The 25,403-nt window shown below is 40.9% G+C and overlaps 1 protein-coding gene across 8 annotated transcripts in view; it reads left to right on the forward strand.

The window, feature by feature from the left end:
* The window catches only part of FAT3 (FAT atypical cadherin 3), a 337,712-nt gene that overhangs the window by 181,611 nt on the left and 130,698 nt on the right, over nucleotides 1-25,403 (forward strand). For all 8 annotated transcript variants that reach the window (XM_063148845.1, XM_063148837.1, XM_063148840.1 and 5 more), the window contains exon 4: nucleotides 21,461-21,522. In XM_063148845.1, the coding sequence (XP_063004915.1) occupies nucleotides 21,461-21,522 (62 nt within the window). The remainder of the gene's footprint in view (nucleotides 1-21,460; nucleotides 21,523-25,403) is intronic.

The following is a 25,403-nucleotide window of genomic DNA, read 5'->3' on the forward strand; positions in this document are numbered from 1 at the left end:
CAGATTGTCCTTCCCTGTGGACAAGAGGTCTGTAGCCAGAGATGTAACCATTGTGGGCAAGCAGAGAATCACAGAATCATTCAGGCTGAGAACACCTCTAAGATCATCAAGTCATCAGACAGAAAGCACAAATTTAAATTCATTGATGGAAAGGAGGGGCACTGGATATGGTAACATTTGTGCCTGACCTCACTGTGAAAAGAGGAATTTAGAGATGGGACTGACTCCTAGGAGTTGTGCCCATATGCCAGATATTAACACAAAAGTATTTTCTTCCCTTAATTTAAAGTCATTAGTTTAATTCAGACCAATTATGAAAAGAGTTCATTTGGAACTACAGTTACTTCAGTTTAGGGTCACCCAAAATGAAGCAATGATCTGATTTCAAAAGATGTAGTTTTTCAGTGTTCTAAAAACATTTTTAAGGTTTACCTTAAACATTTACCTTCAGTTGCGGCACCTCAGATTATTATCTGAAAATTAAAAGTAGTTGTTGAAATACTGCTTTTACTCTTATGCTTAAGAGCACAATAACTCCTAATTCTACTGCTGGGCCTTAATATCAGTTACTTGCAATTCTTTCAGGTGCAGACTTGTTTGCTTGGTAAACTGGTTCAGAGGGAGACATTGCCAGCATTCCAATGCACTGCTGCTATTCAGGGCTGCAGCCTTTCCTGGTTTCTGGCAACAGTTTGATCTGGATGTTTCTGTGGATCTTGCATGGGTATGGAACAGAATGGAGCAGCTCAGCAGGTGCAAGCCGTGGTTGTTGGTGATCACTCCTTTTAGATTTGGGCACTGATTTGCAAAGGTAACAACATCAGCAGCACATCAGTTCTTACTCCTCTTTTAAGAAACATTATAGGATTTGACAGAATGGATGCAGGTGACTGATCATTTATCTCTTTGTCAAGGAGCCGGTGAGTTGATAAGACAGAGCCAAACTCCTAAGTCCAGTTTACTGTTCACCATATTCTTCTCAGAGATGTTTTTGGGACAAGAAATATCATTATCACAGATCCAGCATATGCCCAACTTCTGCATATATTAGTAAAATAGGTCTTCAGTGGCAGGATGGCCACGTGTGAAGCTGTTCTCCTCAATGCCAGTTTAAAAAAAGGTGGTGATTTAAATGCTGCTTTGAGGTCAGGTATTGACTGTTTGTATAAGCAACAAATGAATGTTTCAGAAAAACATCACAGAATCACAGAATGTGCTGAGTCGGACAGGACCCATCAGGATCATCAAGTCCAACTCCTGGCCCTGTGCAATATACCCCAAGAAACACACCAAGTGCCTATTTCTCAGTTTATCCTGGAAATGACACAGATTTTGTCCGGTTTTCTGAGTTGTGTCTTTAAATAAATCGTAAATTCAGTCATTTGGAGAGGGTAGGAAGTGTACGGTCATATTTTATTTCCATTTAATATAATGCATATGCTTTGGAAAAATGCCATCACATGCTACATGCCCAGTTACAGGCACGGTGCAATGAGGTACAGGATCCAAGCTCCTAAACTAGGGTATTCTAGAAGGGGAAATTTTAGTTATTGATATCATGGACACAGAGAGGAAGTCAGCTGCTAAGTGTTTCAACTTAGTTGTAAATTGTTTTATTATCCTGTTGTCTTTGTGATACTTCAACAGTCATCATTGTTGCAAATGGATAGTATTCCTGTACCCTGGGTTTACAACTGAAACAGAAGAAGCAGAAGAGAGTGTGTGTTGAGGAGCTGGTTAAAGGAAAAGAACTTAGACTTGTTCTTCCTGAAATATTTACTGCCTTTCACAGATTTTTTATGGGCTCCAGGAGAGATTTGAATGAGGTGTTAGGTTGAAAACTGAACTGAGACGCTGTTCCTTATGTAGGGGAAGATGGTATAAAGGAATTAACTGTTTGACAGCTGGACTTTGACTTTTGATGGATATTTTTTACGGGAGAGTGCGAATCCCCCTGCTCCTTTTTCAGCTACTCCAAACACAGGGTGTACTGTGCAGAGGGTCTCTGCTCACTGTTCCATTCCTGTGCTGGGAGCAGGGGAATGAGGACTCTCTGGGGTCCTTCTCCTGCCTCTGGGCTTCCCAGGGAGCCAGGGCCTAGGGAGCTGTGCCAGGATGTGTTACTGTCATGGGTCCCTGGTGGGTGACTGCCCTGGGCACGTGGCAGGGAACTGTGTGGGTAAGTGGGACCCAGGAGTGTGTGTCTGAGCCACGATGCCTCCTGGAGCTGCTCTCCCTGGGGTGGAGGTTGTGTTCAAGTCCTAACTCAGGGCACTATCTGGCCTATAAAAAGCAATTATAACATAGTAAGTATTTGCCCCTAGCAACCCCTGTGGGCTTGCAGAGAGAGCTCAGCAAATAAATCACTGCTCTTCAACATCAGCTTGTACCCACCTCATAAACCCATTCCTGGGTTTAAGGGGAAGAAAGAAAATAGCATTCAAGGAAAGACTAGAGTTTAGCGTTGTGGTTTTATTTTTATTCGGGGAGTTCAGTTATTTTTACCCAGCAGAGAGCATTATTACCCCCACAGCTCCGTGCGTGCCGGCGCGGGGGCTCCGCGGTGCGGGTGTCTGACAGCCCGCTAATAATGCAGCGTGGTGCCAGCACATCCCGTGCCAGCAGCGATTGCTGCGAGCAGGCAGCGCGATGACAGCCGCCAGGAGCGCCGGGCGCAGCCGGAGAGGTGACATCCCAGGGAATTTCCCAATTATTTCTGCTTCGTTAGGCTTCGGGTGACAGGAAGGTCGCACAGCAAGCGCTCTCCCGCCCAGAAGGTGCAGGTCACCTCTTTCAGGCTTCTCAGAATGGTCCCTTTATAATTAGAGGATGTAATTTAGTTTTATTATATTTTTTTGAAGATAATAAACTATTGACAGCTGAGGTTGCAGGCTGAATTTAGCCGTAATCACAACCACAGATGCTTGTGTTTTCACACAAGTAACTGTACTCATTAAGTCTTCCTGTATAAACAGCTAAAACTCAGGGCTAAATTGCCAAAAAGAAATCAAGACTTCTGAATGCCAGCATACTGCTGCCCAGGGTGTCTACTTACTGAATAAATGGGGGGAGAGAGGAGAGCAAAGATTGATGAGGACAGCTTTTGTGGTGATGGTGCTGGCACTGAAGGATGAGTTTAATCATAGAACATGCTGAATTGCAAAGGATTGTCAAGTCCAACTCCTGGCCCTGCACAGGACACCCCAAGAGTCACACCATGTGCCCAAGAGCATTGTCCAAACACTTACTGAACTCTGTCAGACTTGGGGCTGTGGCCAGTTTCCTGGGGAGCTGTTCCAGTGCCCAAGCATCCTCTGGGTGAAGAACCTTTTCCTGATATCCAACCCAAACCTCCCCTGACACAGCTTTAGGCCACTCCCTTGGGTCCTGTCATTCGTCACCAGAGAGGAGAGATCAGTGCCTGTCTTTTGCTTCCCCTGGTGAGGAGGCTGTAGCCTGCCACCAGGTCACCCCTCAGTCTCCTCTTATTTAATTAGTGTCATTTTTTCAGAATTAGGCTTCTGTGCTATGCCAGGCATGCAGGCTGATCTGTAGGTACTGGAGAGGGAGGCAGTCCACATTGCCCAGCAGGCCCTTCTGTGAGTTTTACAGCAGCAATCTGGATTCCAGGCTTAGGCAGGACACCCAGATTTACTTAGCCAAAACCAGACAAGATGGCTTTCGTTCTCTGGGGTGTTTGGAATCATACCAACTGAAATATTAATACTGTTCCTGTGACAGAATGGTGCTGCCATGATGTAGGTCTCATGAAATTACTGAGTGTGATTTTTTCACCCTTGGAAGTTTTAATGCAGAGCTATCAAACAACTCCACTTACACAACTCCACAACTCCCCTTGTATATTCTGGTGGCTTCATTCCTGTGGAAAGGGCAGTGTGGAGCAAGAATGGAGACACAGTGCCCTCTTGCAGACCCTTGGATGATCCCTTTGCTTCCTCCTTAAGGATAAGAGGACAGAGAAGAAGTGAGCTGTTGGTGCTCAGAAGCTGCTGTCTTGGTGGCTGAGTATTGAGAAAAGCAAGAAAAAAGATACATCTGATTGCAGCCCTGAGCACACACTCATTCAAGGGCTAGTTGGAGTCTAACTTGGCTTCTTTGTCTGTCAAGGATGGACCTGTTTGTCAGGGGATAATAGTACTGTAGAAACCAAATGTTACCAGCCAAGAAACTACTTCTGTAAGGAGGATTTTCATGGTGACATGCCTCAAAATTATATAGAATCACAGAATCATAGAATACCCTGAATTGGAATTTGGTGACCCACAAGAGTCACCAAAATCCAGCTCCTGGCCCTGCACAGGACACCCCCAAAAGTCACGCCATGTGCCTGAGAGCATTGTCCAATATATCACTGTATAAAGCAAGGAGAGACTGAGTGGTTTTCTTGTGGTTTTCTTTTCCCATTAAAAAATACAAGTTTGATTTTTGGGGGGTGAGAAATCAACATATAAAATACTTCTTTGTTCTTTCTGAGAAGCAGTCTAAATGCCTTTACTACAGCTTCCACTCCTCTGGGATGCATGACCCACTGAGACAGCTTCCTCTGAGCAGTAGGTTTTGTCTCTTTGAGATTTCCTGAGAACTTGGATTGCATCAAGGCATGGAAGAGAGACTGTTAGACAGCACAGTGGGATCCTCAAATCCAAACGCCCAATTTTAGAGAAAAAATATTGAAATTAAAAACACTGTAATGAAAAGGTGTGAGTAGGTTTTGGTTGGGTTTTTTTTAACAAAAAAGAAAAGCCTTCACAACTGCTGGAAAGTGAGAAAAGTACTTCCTTTGATGCTCAATTTTGTCAAAACCACTTGGGAAAGAGTTTCTCACTAGTGCTGAGCTGTGTAGGAAGGTATGAATTAGCTTGATTCCAGGTAGGTCTGGAAAACAGCCACATAAGATGAAAATTAAATTAAAAGTAGGAGCCAAAATTGTTCTTTAAAGGATTTGTCCCCATCACTGTGTTGCAGGAGCATGTATGAAGCATAACATTTTCTTTCCATCCTTCAGACTGGAATAAAAGTGCTCTGGATGTGGGCATGGAGTACTAAATGAGAAGTCCAGAGGGTGCTATGGCTAGGAGCACCATATACCCAAAGCCACAGATGCTTCTGTGTAGGAAACCAAGTTGAACACACACTGATGAGCTCTCTGAATCACTTGCCAACACCTAAATTTAAGTATCTTAGTCTCAAGATGACTCTCATCTGATCTTTTATGTTTAAATAATTACTAATTTTTCAAACAGATCTGCTGCCTAAGCCTGTAAAAGAAATTTCTCTTTGTGTTCCCCTCTTCTTCCCCAAGAAAAGAACGCAAAACACCTCCTTACAGACATTTGTGTATTTCCAGAAACCTGTTCAATATATGGCAATTCTGTTCAGCATTTTCCATGTTTATGCCCTATGTTTATGCTGGTATTGCATGCCCCACTCAGACATTTGGGAAAATAGAAGATAATTGGAAATGGGGGGTCTGTGTGTCTAGTTGGTGTCTGTGCTGCTGCAGTATTTGTAGCTAGTGCTTCAGTCTTTCCTTGCTTGTGCATTTCTATGTGTTTGACCTTAAGGAAATCAGTAAGCCCCTCTGTGCCTCTGTTCCCCAGTGTTTCCTATGGAAACATTGCTCCCTGTCTGCATTGGCAGCCCATTTTTTTATTAAATCTCCTTTTATTTTTTTCAAGGAATTTCTTGTTGTTTCCTGTGAGACTGTGCTGGTACTGTTCAGGGGAAAAAAATTAAGTGATGAGTGTCCATTATCACTTTGATGGGTTAAGCAGCCTCTTGGCAAGCCTGGTTTCAGGGAGAGAGCAATGTGGTTTTCTGTGGCTTGAAGTTTAACTTGTGCAGAGTGTATATGGGAGATGGGGGTGGTTTTCTGGGATTGTTTTTCCTCCCTTTGTCAAGCTGTGTACTGTGCAGGGCTCGCTTTCTCCCAGGATGAGTTGACAAATACTCTGTCCAAAGCAATCTTGGTGTATATCCAAGGCTCTCTGCGAGCCAGGCCAGGCACTTTGGCAGCTCCTCTCTGCAGCGAGGTTCTCCAGAGCTGACAGCCGAGTGAGGCGCTGCTGAATGGGCCAGCGCAGGGCTGCTGCTGATTAATGATGCAAACACAGCCCCGAGGAGCAGTGCCTGAGCAAACAGGGCTGATGTCAGCCCTGCAACAGATGGCAGAGCCCCTTTTCCCCCTGCTCCAGCACTCGGGGCTGCTGAATAAGGAACAACGAGGGTAGCACAGGGTTAACCACCACTTCTATCAGCGTTTTTGTGCTGCCTTCGCTCTTTCACAGCAAAATGTCACTGGGTGAATTGATTATTTTTTTGTTTTGTTTTGCTGGCCAGATGCAAGAGAAAAGTGGCCACAAGCAACTTTTAGCTTTTGGGGCTGCCTGGTAGAAAGGGCACAATAAACATCCTTCCGCCAAATGTGAAAAAAGCAATTGAAGGTGGAGCTGTTTTATAGAGGCTTCTGAGGCTGTTGCAAATTGTTCTGGGTCAGTTGCTATTTCCAACACGAACCTCAGCTGCTGAGGGTGGCTGGAAATGCCCGTGTTAATTACCATCAGGGTGAGGGCTTGTCTGTAGACACAAGTTTGCTTTAACTACACTGGTATCATTAAAGCAGTACAAATACCCAGAAGTGAATGCAGTTACAGCAGTATAAATGCGCTTGTTTATCTCATAATCTATGCTAGTATAAAGCACCTTTATACCCATATAATTGCACTCACTGGGGGTTGTGCCAGTGTAAATGTTTTGGTACAAAAATCAATAACTGGCATACTTGGAGGCTGTCTGGGCTCTGGCAGGCTTGAAGTGCTGTGCTGCAGCAGCTTCCATACTGAATGCTCAGCTATTTTTGTTTTTAATCTATCATTCTTGTCTTGACCTAGAAATAAAAATTTAATGGAAAGTTGAATTTATGGCTGCAGCAGAAATAGGGGTCGCAGGTGCTATCTTCCCTCCTTGAACTCCAGTGGCTGGGGGATGAAGGAGCCATCTGAGCCACGGCACGGGAGACGTCCCTTCCTGCACAGGGACAGGCAGGGGCCAGCCAGCACACGCTCCTGGAGAAATATCAGTGATGGGAAAGAGAGTGATGTAGCCTAAAGCAGGAGGTGAGAGCTGCTTCACAGCTTCCTGGGGCTGCTCTTTCTGGGGCTGTGGCCCCAAATCCAGTAGGACCTGCAGGGGTAAGAGACAATCCCATTTTGCCTCCCTCATCTGCCTCATGGGGCATTTTCTTAGGACACAAAGGCTGTGACTCCCCCTCCCAAACTGTAGGGATCTGCACCATCTGTAAAATGCCTTTATAGTGACTGGAGAGAGAGAGAGATACCTCTAAACTACATTTTATCTCTTCTTAGCTTGAATACCTAAAAACCCCATATAAATCATGCTTAATAGGTGCCTGCTTCTCTGCTTTGACTGTACAGGGATGTTTGTCAGCTGGATAGGACGCAGGTACAGTGAGTCCTGCATGTCCTGATTAAGCAGGATCCTGTTCTGTTCCAAGGCACCTGTGCTGGACGTGGCTTTGAGAGAGGTTTTGGTGGTGTGGCTGCAGAAATATTACTGACTCTTGGTAAAATCCATGTACTAAAAATGTCTTTACTCTCACTTAACTTTAACTGACAAAACAAAACTAGTTTGGGGCATTGAGTGTCTTAGTGAACTTTTAATTAACCATTTGCTCATTTCACTTTTTAATGAACTCTTGTTCGTTATTTTGCTGCTTTGTACTGTGGCTACCTTGAATCATTTCTGTTTGCCCATGCAAGCATTTCTTCTGGAAGAGCAAAGGCCACTGTAGCTCTCTGCACCCCTGGTATTGGACCACCATCACCACTCTTTAAGTAGGATTGTCCAGGTCCTCAGCAGTTCACTCAGCTGTCTGTCACTGTTACCAGACATCACGGCCCTTTTGGAAACAGTGGGGTTTAGTTCCTGGGAGTAGATCTGGGAGTAGTGGGTGTTTAGTTTAGTGTGGGTGGTTTAGTTCCTGGGAGTAGATCTGTGCGTGTCCTGACTCTGATGTAGCCCCATCCCACCTGCCACACAGTCTCCAGTCCCTGTTCCCAACTCCTGCCATGTCTCCCTGATTCCCCACACAGTGGCTCTTAGCTCAGGGTGCCTCAGTTGATGCAGGCTGTTAAGAAGCTACCTGATAGTGATTTAAGATTTTAATATATCTTAAATGTTTTTAAAACCTGATCCATCTACCTTTTACTTCTGGGTGTTTCAATTTCACCACCACCACCTGTAGTAGTTACAACCTGATCCTTTTGGATCCTACAGGACCAGTTTTTAGATTTAGGGCTGTGCTATTGCTGTAAAAACAATACTGCATGTAAAAAGAATAATTTGGGTGAATGAGGAGACCTAATTGATTCATCAAGGGTTATACAGCACAAACACTTCAAAGCATCATCACGGGATCCTGCTGTGAAATGCCACTCAGCCTCCTGCCACAAGGATCCCAAAGAGCAAATGCTCTGCATATTTTAAGGAGGTACTGAGTCTTAACCTTAAAACCCCCAAAACTCCTAGTTTTTCCTTGCATAGAGACTTAAGTATTTTTGCATTATTTTTACCTACATTTACCCATTTTTTACCTCAAAAAGGACTCTCAAAATTCCTCAGATTCTTAAAACATGAACCTGAGAGACTGAAATGTTTTAAATGTGCCTCTGCTATGCACAGCACCAGTCTTCAACACATAGTTCTACTTTTATAGCTAAGATCCCTTATCTGTAAAATGGGAGAAGTCTTTTTAACTTGAGAAGGGGCTAACCTCATACCTCACCCAAGCTTTTGGTGCTGAATTTGTTGACAGTTATAGAGTACAATGTAATCTTTGTGTGCTAGATGTTGTTAAAGAACATGATTTTAAGATTCTTATATTTGCCTGGAGTTTATTTTTTTTAAATTATTTTTAAGTGCATGTTCAAACTATCAAGTCACTGAGGAATGAAGTTTTATTTCCAACTTGTTAAAACATACTGAAAACTATGGAAAACAGGTAACTCAGTGTTGTTTTGAGTCCCATGTTTGAGGCAGTTTTATTCCCTTCAGTACTGAATAAAAAAAATGTAACTGATCTGTAAATCAACCCTTTGATGCAGTGAAACTGCCAGAAACCAAAACTGATCTGGCTCAAATGATAGACACTTACTCTGGCTGACAACTTATACATTTAATTGGAAGCTACAGCTTTTGAAATGAATTGGACAGGGTGAAATCATCACAGTCAGATGTAGACAATGACAGAAGCCAGTATGTTCAGTTCTCTTCACTGAGGCTTGTAACACAGAAAAAGCTGCTGATCGCACTAGATTGCGATTGAAGATATTTGCCCTTCGCTGAATAATGAGCTTGCAATCACATTTTGCTGAAACAGGTTCTTTGTACAAATGAAACTTAAATCAGAAGGAAGTTAAATCTCATTTCTTACTCTTCGATCAAAACCTTCATGCTTGAGTGCATTGTAGAGAGGAACATTAGGCTCACATTTCTGTAATCTTATTTGTTATTCAAGATTTGCTCCTGATAGCTTAAATTACTGGAAAAAAACCCCCCAAAATAAAAAAAAAGAAAAATAAAAAAAAAACAAACCCACACCCATACAGCCTTAAAAATGGAAAATCGATTCATTTTCACCACTTTGGAAAGCTTTTCATTATAAAGGGAGGGCAAAGCAAGTAGAAAAGAACTGCATGCATCCAAAGTCACCAAATCTTTTCACTTGTTCCCAGGGCTCGGACAACAATGCCACTATGAAAATAGCACTGAGGAGGAAGAGCATGCTGGGTAATGAGATGCAAATGAGCACACCAAGCATCCCACTCTGCCTTGGAGCCTTTGTATCCAGTAGTGCAATAACAACCAGCTTTTGAGTCATGATAGGCTAGCACAGAATAGGTTTCACAATGGGTGTGTGTATTATCCTCATGGTTCGCCTCAGCTTGTGGTCAGCAGGGTAGTTAAACATGGCATCCATTTCAGTGAGAAGTTGCCTAGATTAAAACTAGCTGAAATAAGAGTGTCAGAGTTAATTGTAGCAAACTCAGTGTGAGACCTTGTGAAGGGAGAAGGCCATTTTATTTTATTTAACTTGATCTGAAACTTGGTTTTCTCATACTCTGCACACCAAGGTGTAGGTATCCAAGTGCTGTGGCGATGATGACTCTTGTGGGAAATTGAAGTCCTCACTGTGTCTCTTGGGTTCTTCTTGACTTAAAAGGAACTGAACAGGTCTTGTTTTAAACAGGTCTTCCAAAACATTTAGGGCTTAACAGAACTTTGCATTGCAATTTGGCATATTTCTGCTTCTGTAACTCATTGCTGACTGTCTTTGTCTCATCCTGGATCTCTTTAAGGCCACCATCTGTCCTTTTCTTAGCATGATATTATAGGTGATGTGCTGGAACCTTGTTGTCCTCCTCCTGTTACCAAACCACAGATCTCCTGCTGACAGGTCAGTGCTGGGACCTTAGCAGTGTGCCCAGACATAATCAGCATGTTCCCCAGACATCTCCTTGGTGAGCAGTATAGACCATTCCTTTAAACCTGACTGTTGTTTTGAGTGCATACACGTTTCCATTCCTGTTTCATCCATACCCATCATATTTCTAAAAGAGGCCTGTGCAAGAGGGTGGCATCTAAGGAACTTGGATTTTCCTGGAGAAGAGGAGACTCAGGGGTGACCTTATCACTCTCTTCAGCTTCCTGAAGGGTGGCTGTGGTGAGCTGGGGGTCGGTCTCTTTCTCAGGGCAACAACAGACAGAACAAGAGGACACAGTCTCAAGCTGTGCCAAGGGAGATACAGGCTAGAATTAAGGAGGAAGTATTTTACAGAAAGAGTGGTCAAATACTGGAATCATCTACCCAGGGAGGTGGTGGAGTCACCATCCCTCGAAGAGTTTAAAAAAAGACTGGATGTGGCACTTGGTGCCATGATCTAGTTGAGGTGTTAGAACATGGGTTGGACTCGATGATCTTAAAGGTCTCTTCCAGCCCAGAAATTCTGTGATTCTGTGATTTACTCAAAGGACTGAGCTGTTTCACAAGGCTGGGGTACTGGGCCGGCCTCACAGAGAAAAGCGGCTACTGTCGCTGTTCTAGTTTTGCTGTGCATTTTTGCTATTTGTTATGTGCTGAGCCACCAAAGTGGGGGTCACACCTAACATTGTATTTTAGCCTTTGATAACAGTTTATAAATCTGTGCTCAGAGAAGCAAAAAAAGGGCAAATTTTAGAAAATGCTTAGTGCTGTTAGCACTGAGCTTTATGATATTGTTAGTTAATAATATCTTACAAGAAGTAATTTTTTTCCTCAAAGTACAAGGCACTTTAGAAAGAAACATACCCATTATCCCAGTTTTATGGAAGGGAAAGCTGAAGCACAGAGACATAAAATGTCCCAGGTTACAGACCAAGACAGAGGGTGAGCTGGAAATCTAACAGAGGTGTCTCAGTATGTTTCTCAGGCAGGAGAGACCACCTTGGGAAAGGCAGCAGATCTTGACTGTGCTGAGTGGGAGTTGCATGTCATGAAAGAGGGCTGTATATCTTTTCTGTGAGGCTTCTTTCCACAGCTCTGTGTTCTGCCTCAGCGAGATCACCTCACCTATGAATCATTTTCTTATTAGAGATGAAGATGAGATTGACTTGACCTGGGGGATCTGCAGGTAGCTCAGGGCACCACTCTCACCATTGTGCTTCGCTGAGCTGGAGACAATTGATGGTCATGAGGGATTGGCACCTTTTGTTTTAACACATTTTGGGAAAAAGCTGGTGTTGTTTTTCTGTTGGTGAGAGCAGTGCTTGGTTGAGGGAAAAATGCCGAATCACTTCTGTTTAAGAGGCAATGGGGGTGTGCAGACTTGGGGGGAAAGTGGCAGCTGTGCCCTGCGCACCCTCTGCACCTCCTCCACTGTTGAGAAGGGAAAATACCAGAACTTCATCATGCTGTGACCTCTGCATGTCTTATACAAAAGCATTCATTGGAGACTCTTACATTATTCTTTTTTCCTTCTTTTGTTATAATATGCCAGAAAAAAGAGATCGAACAGGAAGTCATTATGTATCCAGGTCCTAGGTGCAGAATATTTGCATAGCTCCTTACCACTGAAAGTGACACCAGCACTACCACCCTTGCTGCAGATATTATAGGTCTTCATTCCTGCAAGCAGTGAAGTTAATCAGCATAAGCTATATCCAGAGTCTAGTTAGGCTTAGCTGCTGCTTTTGCAGATTTATGAGGCCTTTGTGGGCAAAAAAATTAAAGAAAATTGTTTAATGATGATGTGTGCTGGTTACTAAGCTAGCCACCAGTTAGATATATTTATAGCTATTTTTGCCTCTAATAATGATATGCTAATTATAGCCCAAATAGAATTCTGTAATTTCTGCCTGAAAATGGAAGCGATGCAAAGAAGATGTTAGAATCTGTGCTGAGGCATCATATTAGCAATTAGGTTTTTAGGTGGCACTGTGCTTCTGAAGGGAAGAAAGCAAAAGAAGATATGATTGCTATTTCTATTCTTACATATTTGTTTGAGCCTAAATAAAGCATTTGAACTTAAAACCTTCTTATCCTACAAAGCCTGAACTTATCTCTGAAGTGTTTTAGAAGAGCTAAGCCCCTGTGGGACAGTCCCTCAAGGGCATTTGCTCGGTTGTTCCAGAGCATCACAGCCCCAAGAGATGACTCAGGCGACAATTGACAGCACGGAGAAATTGCTCATCAGTTGTGCTACAGGGGCCAGTGCAGCTTGGGCACGTTGAATATTATCATATAAATATTGCAGCTATGGACTGCAGACTGTGTTTGCAATGTTAAGGGTAGGTCCTGAGGGATCATTTTAGTGGGCAGGCATTTTGGGTTGCACTTTGGGTTTCATCCCACTTGTGTTCAAGAAACACATCACTGTGAGATGCCTGAAGCCATTTGCAGTCCAAAGTGACCACAGTCAAGTGGTGACTGTGGTTTGGCATAGCAACCTTTGCAGACCTTATCCTGCTGTCCACAGTGAGTTTGGATTTGGCTTCTTCCTGGCGAAGTACAACTCACTGCCATCACTCTTTTATCAAGTAAGAATAATGATGGTAATTTCTGCTCCAGAAATGTGAAAGAGTTGGCACCTAAATACGACTCCTGTAGCAAGTAAATACTGAGGGGTATTATAAAATTTGAGATTTAAGCCATGCTGCTGGGAGATAACAAATAAAATGTCAGCAGCAAAGAGCAGGAAGACAGGGTGAAGAAATAAGCCTCGCAGTCACAGAACTATTTGTCTGACCTCTGTCAACTGCAAGGCTTTCAAAAGGATTTTGAAGGACAGTATAATTAAAAACATGAAAATAAATAGAAAATGGGATAAAAGTGCTCATGGGTTTACCAGAAGTAAATCGTATCGGCCTATCTTGATGTCATGGATAAGATAAATGATGTTCTAAGAAATACTTTGTGTGTCATCTACGTGGACTTCAGTAATGCATTTGATACGGTTGCACTGCAGAATTTATGAGGCACGAGGACACGGAGATGAATTGTTGAATTGATATTGCATATGGGCCTGGCTGAGGAGGAAATAAAAATTATGAGTCTTGAATAAAGAATTTGCATGCTGAAGGGCATACGTTAACGGATTATCTCAAGCATTGGCTAGACAAATGATCTTACATGGTGGTTTCTTCAGTGATGCTGGCATCAAAAGAGGGATTTTGCTCTCATCCATGGTTGGAAGGCATCATCCAGACTGGAGGGTTTGGGAGAAAAAAAAAAAAAAGGAAGGGAGGAAAAAAGTCAAAAACCAAAGAAAGGATCTCTGGGAGTTTGAAGAGTAGCAATTAATTAATGGAGTCAACTAAACAGTGTCCTTGAGGACTAATATGAGATTTCTGCTCCCTGTTAGATGCATCCACAGGAATCAGTAGTTAGGCTGCTTTAGTGTGGATGTGTAGACTTCATCTGGAGCACAGTGTTCTCCATCCATCAGGCTTAGGAGGGATGAAAGTTGGAACTGTAATGCAGGAAAGGTAACAGCAAATTTATTAGGTGAGAAAGAGCCAATGCAGCTTGTCTTGTTTAGTTGATCAAAATGAAGGTGCAAATTATTCATAAATGCAGTCTGGAAACCGGCGTATTCAGCAGTCAGGAGTGCATGTAACCATTCTTAGGAAGAATACACAGAACAGAAAACCTGGCCACTCCACAAGAGGAGAAGAATATTTAGAAAATTAGTGGCTTTGCCTGCAGTTCCTTGGGACCACACTGGCTGAGTTTTAAAGAATGAGAGGGAGTCCCTCAAAGTCCCCTGTTTTACAGGCAGAACAGACTGGCACACCATATTGTCACATTAAACATATTCTAGGAACAAAAAATAAGCCAGAATCTGCCTTTAAAGGAAAGCAGAATCCAAAATCTTCATTGAAGTGAATGTTTGCTGTGCATTTTGTTCAGAGTTTTGATATTTTCAGCAATAAGCTGACGGAACTCTTTAACGAGAGACAGAAGGGACAACGAAAGAAGAACAAAAAGGTTATTGCTTCAGCTTCTCCTTTTTTATTTTTTTTTTAGGCATAACCACGCATTAGAAAATGTAACTGTTTTTAAAAAGCAATAATTTTTTATACCTAGCTTGTTTCAGAAAGGTCGTTCCACTTTCATTGTCACCTCAGGAAAAACAATAAAGCAGCAGTCCTCCACGTAATTGCACAGGCTCGCCTGGTGGGTTCTCTTTCTTGTTCAATGAAGTATCATTCATTTAGATCAGAATACAGTCTTTCTAAATTAGAGGTTTACATGTGTAATTATATAAAATGATATGTTTGTTTACATCTCCAAGTAAAATGTACGTCGTTTTCTATCATTTATCTTGGAAATTCAATTTTGCTTTGTCGATCCCTAATTTATTGCAGGAGATGAATGTGCTGTTAGAGTGTTTACAATGCCTCTCGCTGCCTGTGGATAATAGAATTACCCTGGTTATTGCTATTCATTTCGACATTTCTATGGTCAGGAATGTGCAATAGTTTTACATTCCTGAATATATGGTGAAAATCCTGATGCTATTTATTGTGGCTGCTCTTTTTTTTTCCTTTAATCCATCTAAAGACTTAAATTTACTTTCAAAGAGTAGTGGGACAGCTGACAACTGATGGCTGTATTTCTCAGCAGCTGTGTACTCTCTTCTGTGTTCATAAAAGCTTGGAGATGCTGTTTCATACCTTTGTGTGTAATGTTAATAAATATTGTAGATTTCTAGTAAACCCATAAACTCCCATATGAATTTCTGCGATTCAGCCCTAGGGCAGCGTGTATAACCAGCCACTGAATTTATAGAACATTTTTGTAAAAACAGTGTTTGTTTTACTTATTCCTTTTGTCTGTTTAACTGGTTGGGTTAAAAGGGCTGCACTTCCAGCAAGCAATCCCAAGGCATTATTTTTCCAAGCAGAGCTTTCAAGGGTAACTCTATGGAATGTTTCTTTTGATATATTCTCATGGTTTTCTTTCTGTATACTTGTTCCTTGCGGTATTTGAGAAGGGCAAACTGGGAAGTGCATCCACTTTGGACTGTGACAGGATAGGAGCAGTGTTTGCAGGATGCTCAGAGCATCTCACAGGCAACAAGAACTCCATTGAGAAAGGTGTCTAATTTTATATTCCTGTTTCCATTTCAAAATTTTTCTCTTTGAAAATGAGAATCAGTGTCTGAATGAGGAGACAGTGTCCCTCCTTACCTAGGGACTGGAAATCTTTCAGATCAGACCTCGGCTAATCCATCCAGACCATCCGTGTGTGTGTATCGTGGGACATACATGGTCCTGTGCTGCCTGGAAGTCCCAGGAAAAGCTCCTGACTCCACAATGAGTGGCCAGGGTGTAAAGCATCTATTGCTGTGACTTGGAGCCAGGCAGTCTGTTCTGAGCTTGTGTTTAAACCCTGAATAATAACCTGGAGTCCCCTATTAGACTTCCAATCCATCCATCCCCCACTTGTATTTTCTTAATGAATATGCAGAGCAAGAAAAAAAATTAATGGACAGTAAAACATGCAGTAAATGTATCCTATTAATCTTTTGCCAGGGAAAGGGATGATGTTGGTTTCTTTCTGAGCTTCCTATCTCTGTGAAGACACTCAGCCTTCCCCTTAAAACAGAAATTTATTCGGTTTCTTTTACTTTAGTCTGCTTATTACCTGTCCTACATTTTTTTCATATTTCACCTAAACAAAGTTTCAGAATGAAAAAATCAATAAAGGAGTTCTTCAGAATTTCATTTTTTTTTTAAATGTTTCTTATACTGTAAAATTTGCAGCCCTTCCAGAGATAGCAGTAAAATATGCTGTCTCTCCATGCCAGATTCTGTTATCTTCTATGCAGTACTTCACAGGAAACAGCTCAGGTAAGGTTAACCATCCACAGGTTGAATGAAAATAATTTAATTTCATAAGGAGAAGGCTATTGAACTCTCCTTGGCTTCACAGCCATATTAGGGAAATTCAATCTCTGTCCAAAAATAGCCTGTAGCAAACTAATTTTTGGTCTCTAAGTGCCCTAGTTCTGAAAAATATGTGAATTTCTTCTAAGTCAAGGGTCAGTTTAGTTACTGTCACACCTGCAGCCATGGGCTGTTCTGGATGTGCAGAGAATAAGCATCAGAAGAAGCAAACCCAGAGCAGTGCTTCTGTCTGTGTAATACTGTTCAAACTCTCCAATGCTTCAAGATTTCCTCTTTCATAGCCTTTGCACTTAACAGCCCTATGTGAATTTTTCTTCCGTGGCTAAGTCCACAGAAGAAATGTGGATTAATTAATTTATTTGTTTACAACAAAAATACTTCAAATAATGCATATATATGGAAAGAATGAACATCAGTAAACCTTAGAGCTAAATATTCCTCTGTAAATATGTGCGTTTTAGGGTAACTTTTAATATTCAGCTTTTGGGGTAGATGCAAAATGTCACACACATGCATATACATAGTCTAATATTTGACTGTACATACAGTATATATGTATGTATTTGGATAGCACTGCCTGGCTACTTCAGCACACACAGGCACACAGAGGTTTTATTTCTGTGAGCACTCTTCTGGGAAATGAGAGCCAACTGAATGTAGAGCATGGATTAAATCCTTCCCTTTTATCGAATTCTAAAACAAAAACTTTTAAAATTATAAAGCATTAGTCATACTGTGGAATTTGTAACTATTCCTGGTTTTATGTCATATTCAATGATACAGACACACGTGGGCATTCATCCACACACGTGCCTGGCATTACTCCTATGACATCAAACCTACCCCAAGCTACTGTTTGCTGATAAGTTACATTTCTTCATTTGCACTCTAGTAACTGCAGGCTTCACTAATTGCAAGTGCAGAGTATCTCGGGGCGGGTTTCATCTTTCACTGAACTTTTCCCTTCTTTAGCACATCTCAGTGTGCTAAAAGCATTACCCCAAGCATCAGTGGTGAGTGTTCAAATGTCTCCATCACACATCTGAGCCCTTACAACTGGTGGTTTGTAAGATGATGCGTTGGCTGAAGATTGTAAAGGCTGATGTGTTGGCTAAATTTTCAGAATTTCTTTGTTGCTCCTGTTCTTTCTTGTGTGTCACTAAAGCTGCATCTAAGCACTAAGGCAAGTCTGCTTTTTTACCCACCCTACATCTCTGGTTTCCCCATCCACATTTTAAAGTGATGAGATGAAGAACATTGCTGTTTCTTCTCCATCTACATGCTGAATTTACTTTTACAGGGACACTGTAAAGTGTCTTATCCAGTGAGGTTTTGGTAGAATGTTCCCCTGTCAGTGTCAGCTGGGACTTGCGACTGTGTCCTGCAGTGTTATGGGACATGTTGTGTTCACCTTCCAGCATTTCCAAACTCTGTGACAGGAACAGAACAATAATTATTATTTGTTAAGAGAGGAAAAATACTCCAACAGCAAAAGTGGAAGGTGTCATAGAAAAGCAAGTTGTGTAAGATCTCCAGGGTGTCATATAGCAAGTTGTCTCAAAGCTGAAATATTTGGTCAAACAATGTTTTGGAATTTAACAAAACAACTCATTTATGTGGTCTGAGGAACAAATGTGCCAGGATGAAGAGAGAGACATTTGAACTCACAAAATCAAAGAAAAGTATGAAATTCTGTGAGGAGAATGACATAACCTTGTTTGTTGGTGGATGGTGTTACTGTAAATAACTTCTCTAGTGAATACAATTTTCCTCTTCCCTTTTGTGGATGTTCTTAAAGATCACAGATATAAATATCTCCTGCCCTTAGCAGGACCATGATGTTTCCCTGCATATTTGAGGAAAACTGTTTGAGAGGTGTGCAACAACTTCTGAAGCTTGTTAATGGTTTTGACTATTTTTTATAAATGTGTGCTGTATTTCCCAGCTGGCTTTGGAGGGTTGTCCATATGGTGGTGTGCATAAGGGCTACAGCACATATTGAAGATAAGAAAAAAAGGAAGGGTCATTTTTTTATCATTGTCCCCTTGTGACATTAGGCAGGGAGCACAGCCTAACATAATTTCCTGAGGTTTATTTTTCTCTGAGTTATTTTCTTTAGATAATACCTTTAATAACAGAGTATGACAATTTAATGCAGTTAGATAAGAGTAACACTGGGATATTGTCTCTTGTGCAAAGGCAAGTTTTTCTCAGTTGCCCCAATGTCTGAAAAATAAAGTTCTACATCCTGCTAAATATTGCTATTATTATGTATCTGTGGCATGAACTAGTGAACACAAGAGGGTGGAACACAGTAAGGTTTTCATAAAACCCAGGAAATTAATTTCTTTGAGACTGGACTGGTAAAGCTGTGGGTAGTCTTAGACATAACTGGCATATTTATTTTTTCAGTTTTGATGATTACTCTTCATAATTTCTTGAAATACAGTTTTGTAGTGTGAAAGAACCAGATTCATATCCATACCGAGACATTACAATAATTCAATAAATATTAACATCAAGTAATTGTGACCTGATTTTATGTGTAGTTATATTCTGAGCAGTAGTGTGTGACAGTGTGACCTGTCCCTGACGCCAGGAATGTGTGTGACAGTGAGCAGCCAGGACACTGCAGGGAGGCCATCGTGGGTGCCAGGTGGGACAGAGAACAGGAGCGGAAACTAAAGCCTCGTACCTGCGCACACATAGGAACAGTAATTAAATACTTTCTACGCATTAATTTAGCGGCCTGATGAAACTTCCCAGAATAGGTGTTGTATGCTGCCTTTAAAGCAAAAACTAGCAGTTGTGATGGCTCACAATCAACATGCTTCACAATCAGGTCTGCAGAACTGAGGGTGATGGTCTGCTACCTGCCCCCTTTAGGATCAGCTGTTAAATCTGAGTGATAATCCTCTGAGATCTGCTACATTTAAAATACTGGCAGTTCTGTTGTACAGACTTGCTATGTGTTCATATATCTCTTTTGGAAGAAAATTCAGGTCTGAAGACACTCTGACAATTATTGCAGTCAAAAAGGCTCTGCATTAAACACAGATACCTCCTTTGTGATAGCAGTAGTTTTGTGAGGAGCAGCAGTAGTAGTAGTTTTAGTTTTACCACTATAAGACAAGTACTAAGAGTTCATGATGTTCAGTTTCAAGTGTCAGCTCTTGCTCTTCAAAAGGAATGTGAGTTTCTCTGCCTGAAGAAGATGGTGAGGGCAGGGCTCTTCTATTATTTACAGCTAAAGATCTCTTTTTTAAGAATAAAGTAAGGTAGAGTTCACAATAGCAGATTAGGAATGAAGGAAGTGGCAGATAATATAAAAATTATCATATTCTGTACTATGATTGGGTTATGCTTGGTAAATATCCATAGTGGCCATGCATGTGATGAATAGGGATATTTCAGAGTTTAAATCTTTATATTTATTGGGGTTGAACTTCTTTCATAATTAGGAATTACTTGCCTGTGTCTTTGAGGTCTTTTTAGACATGGGGGGATCTTGTGTGAATGACACCAATTTATCATCTGTGCTGTCATTTCTGTTTAAACTGATGCAGTGAGTAGATAGATGTCTCCCATATGGTGTAACAGTTTTGAATACTTACAACTGCTTGATGCAGGCAATACCAGTTTTGTTTTTTCAGCTTTTTGCCAGCACCAGCTTCTTCCACATAATTATAATGATCCACTCTTAATTTCTATGACCTCCCCTTGGGTGTCACTTCTGTGGTCTGATGTATCTTGTAACGAGTCTGAAATCCTGGAGGCAGAGTGCACTTCCCTTTGTTCATTTCATCCCATTACTTCCAAGTAATATTTCTCCCCTTCTCACCAGAATAGGTAAATGGATTTCTCCAAGAAGAAGGTAATAGCATATGAGGAGCTGTAGCTCTAGAAGACTTCTGGGACTAGAAGTCTTATGCAGATGTTGCTGATGGGGTGTTTTAAGGATTCATTGTCATCATGGATTTGTGTTTAGATGCTTGGCTGGTCTGATTAATTCAATAAGTAGAATAGTTCATCCAGGAAGAATTTATTTTCTTGTTTCCCTTGGTAATCTTTAAGATGACAAATTCTTGAGAACAAGTCAGCCCAATGCAGTTGTCTCCAAAATCAGCTTTATGTCTAGGAAAAGTTGGTCTATCAAACAACAAGAACATAATGCATTTTCCCATCCAAAGAAATGTTTTGTACAAGGGAAAACCCAAATCTGCCCTTTAAATCTTTAGTAAGAACAAAATAAAAAACTAAGCTATGTTCCTAGAAGGTATGCATCCCTTTTCTTAAGGGAATTTGGAAGTGTTTCCTTTTCTTTCCATGGTATAAATCTCACAACAGTTTAATCATTCATGGAAGTACATTGCCTTAAAAAAGATATCTTGATCATCCTCATGTAAAAAAGTACTTTATTTTAAAGACTCAGTTTGAGCATGGAACAAATTGATAAAATTGTAGAACAAAACTTTCAATACATTAGAATTATTATATATGGAAACCATTATTACAGAAATAACCTTCTTTGTCAAGTTTTCTTGGTGTGGAAGTAATCAGCATCCTATCCCATTAATTGTTTGAGAACTCTGAAATCTTTAATGAGGTTTTTTACAAAAGAATTTCAGTCATATGCAAATGATTCATTGAAACTCTTAATCATAAGACAAATAGTGATTCATTAGTGAGTTTTTTACATTCACTGTAATAAATGTAGCATGTTAACTGTAGACGGTTTCTCAGTTATTTTTCTCACAGCATTTTTTTTAAAAGATTCATTGCTGGTCAGAAAGTGATAATGGTTGGGCTGAGAAATAAAATGCTTGACAGCTGTCAAGAGATCTGTGTCTGATATAGCTTCAAATAGATATTTTCCCCTTTGACTGTTTTAAAAATTAATTTGTATTCAGGTTGATAAAAATATATATTTTTCAATGATATTGACAATCAAATATCATCGTTTTTTTCACAGGTCTGATTACCACAACATCTAGAAAATTGGATCGGGAACAGCAAGCAGAACATTTTTTAGAGGTAAGTTTAAGTGGAAAATATATGTTAAGAGGTTAGCTGATTTTTGTAGTTTAAAATCACTTCTTGCTGTTCCAGGAGAGTGGTATTTTCCTTTCTCCTCATTTATAACAGAATCACACAAAGCTGGTAATTGCCTGATTATACAGAAGAAATAAGATATTTTGCACTTTGCAAGCGCTGGAAAAAAAAATTGAAAAAACTTGAACACTTGTTTTCCACCTCTAATCTACTTCATTTAAGTCCTTTACTGTAGCTCTTAAAATTTTTTTGTGGCAGAAATTTAGAATATCCAGAGCAAAATATTTTTAAAAAATATGTAGAATGACCCTAAGCCTGCCAAGACTTTTAGTCTCCCAGGTTAAACTGGTTTAAATTTTGCATCTTGGATCTAGTGTGCAACCTGATAATTTGGATGAAAGCAGACTCTGGACTTTTTGACATTCACTGCATTATCAGAATGTTTTATTTAAGCTTTCACTTATTGGGACTGTTAACAATAATTTTCAGGTTAAAAATTGCCTTCTAAAAACGAGTATCTAAACCATTCCCTTGGTCCTTGTGATGAATGTTTCTCTTTATAAGGAGCTCACATGTGTTGGATATGAAGTGATATACTTGTAAAACTACTGGTTTTTGCCACATGTGTTTTCTTTCACACTGCTGTACACCATGCTGTGGGGATTCTTCCTTTGGGTAAAAGTTCCTTGACTCTGTTCTTTTCTCTATTTGTGAAGTAAGGAATTCTTGATTCCTGTTGGTACAAGTAAAAAGAGCCATATTGTCCCACATAATCAATCACCCTTACTAGGAAATGCTCTTCAAATCCATACAAGCTAAAAAACATCTGGACACAACAGTTCCCAGTACAATCACTTTTTGACAGCAAAATGTAGTAAAATATATATTAGCATACTCATTAGGTTTTTTATTTGCTACAAATCCCAAATTGTTTTGGTTAGTGCAGAACACAGGAGAGAAGGGTTGATTATTACTATACAAGTTTGGGTTGGGTGTTTTTCCTTGATAATTCACTGTCGATTTTTACACATTCCATGTCATAAATAAAAGGAGGGAAATACAAGGATTTTTTCCCTTTTTAGGATTTAAGTTGTAAAGTTAGTAATGCAATCATGTATTCCAATAACTTCAAGTTTTCCAGTTTATACTGTCAGAGAAAATCACAAATGAAATGAAAGGGGAATTGATTTGAAGTGTGTCTGTTGATGAGAATCTTGGGTTTGTAAGTCTGCTTCGCTCTGCAGAGAAGGACCAGGTAATCCTGGTGGACAAGATAGCACAAAATAAAACACAGGAGGTTCCATCTGAATATCAGGAAAAAACTTCTTTCCTGTGAGGGTGACAAAGCACTAGAACAGGTTGCTCAGGGAGGTTGTAGAGTCTCTCCCTCTAGAGATACTGAAAACCTGCCTGGATGTGATCCTGCCCAGACAGCTGTAGATGAACCTGCTTTAGCAGGGCTTGGACTGGATGAGCTCCACAGGTCCCTTCCAACATCAGTGATTCTGTGATTTATGTGTTTGCCTCAGCGATCTCAGCGAAACATGCCACATACACATTTTCCAAGGGATTCCCATACAGATGGGGAGTGCTACTATTAATAGTAAAAAGAAAACAAATTAGTTACTTATAGGAATTCAGCTTTAGTCATCAATACAAGTTAATCTGTTCTTTCCCCTGAATTGCATCTTGCTTGAAAAAATAACATTCTGCACGATTTTTGGGGCTGAAGATGCAGTAGCGAGAACTTTGTGTCTGACACTGCTCCAAGGCTTGTGAATGGGGAGTGAGGTGGAGAGCAGGCTACGGAGAGGAGAAACACAGGAGCAGGGCGTCCTGCAGAAGTGCAGATATGACCACATTGTAAAGCCCACCTGGAAACAGTGAGTGGGAAAGGGAATTGGACACTGTGGAGCCCCAGCCCCGGTGGTCAGTTGGCCCTTTGAGCTGGTGCTGAATCGCTGCCCATCGCTGCCTCCTGGGAGGCGCGTTCGGCTGCACATCCGCGCCTAGGCTGGGATCCAGAGCCGGGCTGGCCGGGCTGTGCCTGTTCCTGTGGCAAACTGAGAAACGTTTTCTGAAATGCCTGTCTGTCTGTGTGTAATTAACCCCCTGGGGAGGCCGTAATTGCCAAGACAGCCCTGGTTTCCCAGTAGTGCAGGGCTTCCCTTCCGGCTTCATTTCATACCCTTCTTCCAGGAGTCGGTCTGGTGTAAAGGAGCGCAAACTTGGCTCCCTTTGAAAAGCTCTGATTAGTTCTTGACCTAGCAGCCCTTGCTCCCCTTTGCCCAGTGTCTGTGTGACCACTGAGAGACCTTTCCTAGATACAACTTTTTAATTATTTTTAATAAGCCTGTCTTTGACAGAGACGCTATACCCTGTAAGTACCTGCCTGCATTTACTTAGCAAATTTCATTGTTAACAGTATTTCCACCTCTTTCAGAGAAGCTGTTAGGAAAATGAAGTGATACAGGGGAGCAGATGTTAGTTACTGTGATTGTGTGCAGTGCCACTGCTTGTGTCCAGACCACCACTTGTGATGGCATAGAGTTGTTTTTCTGGAGTTGTCTGTCCCTGTCTGTACCAGAGGAAACATGAATTATCAGCAAGGACTGGATGTGTATTTTTAAGGCTTCCATGTTTAGGAAAGGTGACTTTCCTTCTAAGTTGCATGAGAATTCTGTTGGAAAGTAAGTACTGAGGCCAAGGTCAGATGAGCATTTCTTCTTCATTCCTCCTTTAATTGTCTTTAGATGTCTGGACCTGTGTCCACATGGATTTTTTTAATGGTAACTCAGGCTGCTGTCACAGGACTTAAACTTACCAAGAGTATGTTCCAGTCTGAGTGCAGAAACGTGTCTAGACCCTGAGCCAAAAGATGCACAAAGAAGTCAGAATTTGACTCCCCTTTAAAATCATTGGGATTTTCTGTTTGCTCTGGTGATATTTTTTGGGTATTGTTTGTTTGTTTTGTCATTTTGGAGCGAAGGGGTAGAAAAAGAATTGCTTCTCCCAGGTTTTTCATTGATTGTGATGATGTTTTTACCTCCCAAGTTGAGGGCTTAATTTTTTTCTGACACATTTAGAATGCCTTGCAAAGCTGCAACTTGTATTCAGTGCTTGTTATCAGGTAGATTTTTACTGCTAAGGTTTAAATTGGATGTCACTGGATTTTATACAGGATGGTCTCTTGCTTTAGTGAATTCTTATTAATGGAATGGTTCTGCCTGAAATGGGAGGAAAATGACCACTTGATTACATTACTTTCTCACATGAAGCAAGACAAAAGCATTTGTTCTATTTCACAGACTTTCTCAAATATTTTGTCATTAGGATGAAGTATTTAAATAACAGTCTGAAGGAGGAAAGGTAATCCTGAGAGCTACCTGCTTGCTTTGCAAGTGAATGAGAATAGTGATGTATTTTCTAGTGAGGTGCAAGTTTCAGGTGGTTTGGCTTTATTCTCCTTCAATAATTGAATACATCATCCTCTTCTTTCCTTCTTTTACTCCTCCTTCTTCAGCATATATGTTGTCTTCTAATAATTTCTATGTTAATATTTCACATTCTCTTCTCATATTATGCTCATTTACTAAAAAGAAGAAGCTAGAAGTGGAGAACGTTAGTGGAGTTTGAGCTATGGAAAAAAAAAAAACCTTCACAAAAATTGTCTGTCAGTTTTTTTCTGCCCTCAGTTTTTGCAGATGCCTCCTAATGCTGGTTGACAGTTCTACAAACTGTAGTGATTTTGCTGTGTGATTTTATTGAAGCAGCTGCAGGAATGGTGGAGGTCCTATAATAAGCATAAAAATTAAAGCATTTCATGCAGGATCTGCATCCTTGTGTGGTGTCAGCTGATTCTG

Source organism: Melospiza melodia, chromosome 2 (genome assembly GCF_035770615.1).
Source record: "Melospiza melodia melodia isolate bMelMel2 chromosome 2, bMelMel2.pri, whole genome shotgun sequence".
In the NCBI taxonomy this organism is placed as follows: Eukaryota; Metazoa; Chordata; class Aves; order Passeriformes; family Passerellidae; genus Melospiza; species Melospiza melodia.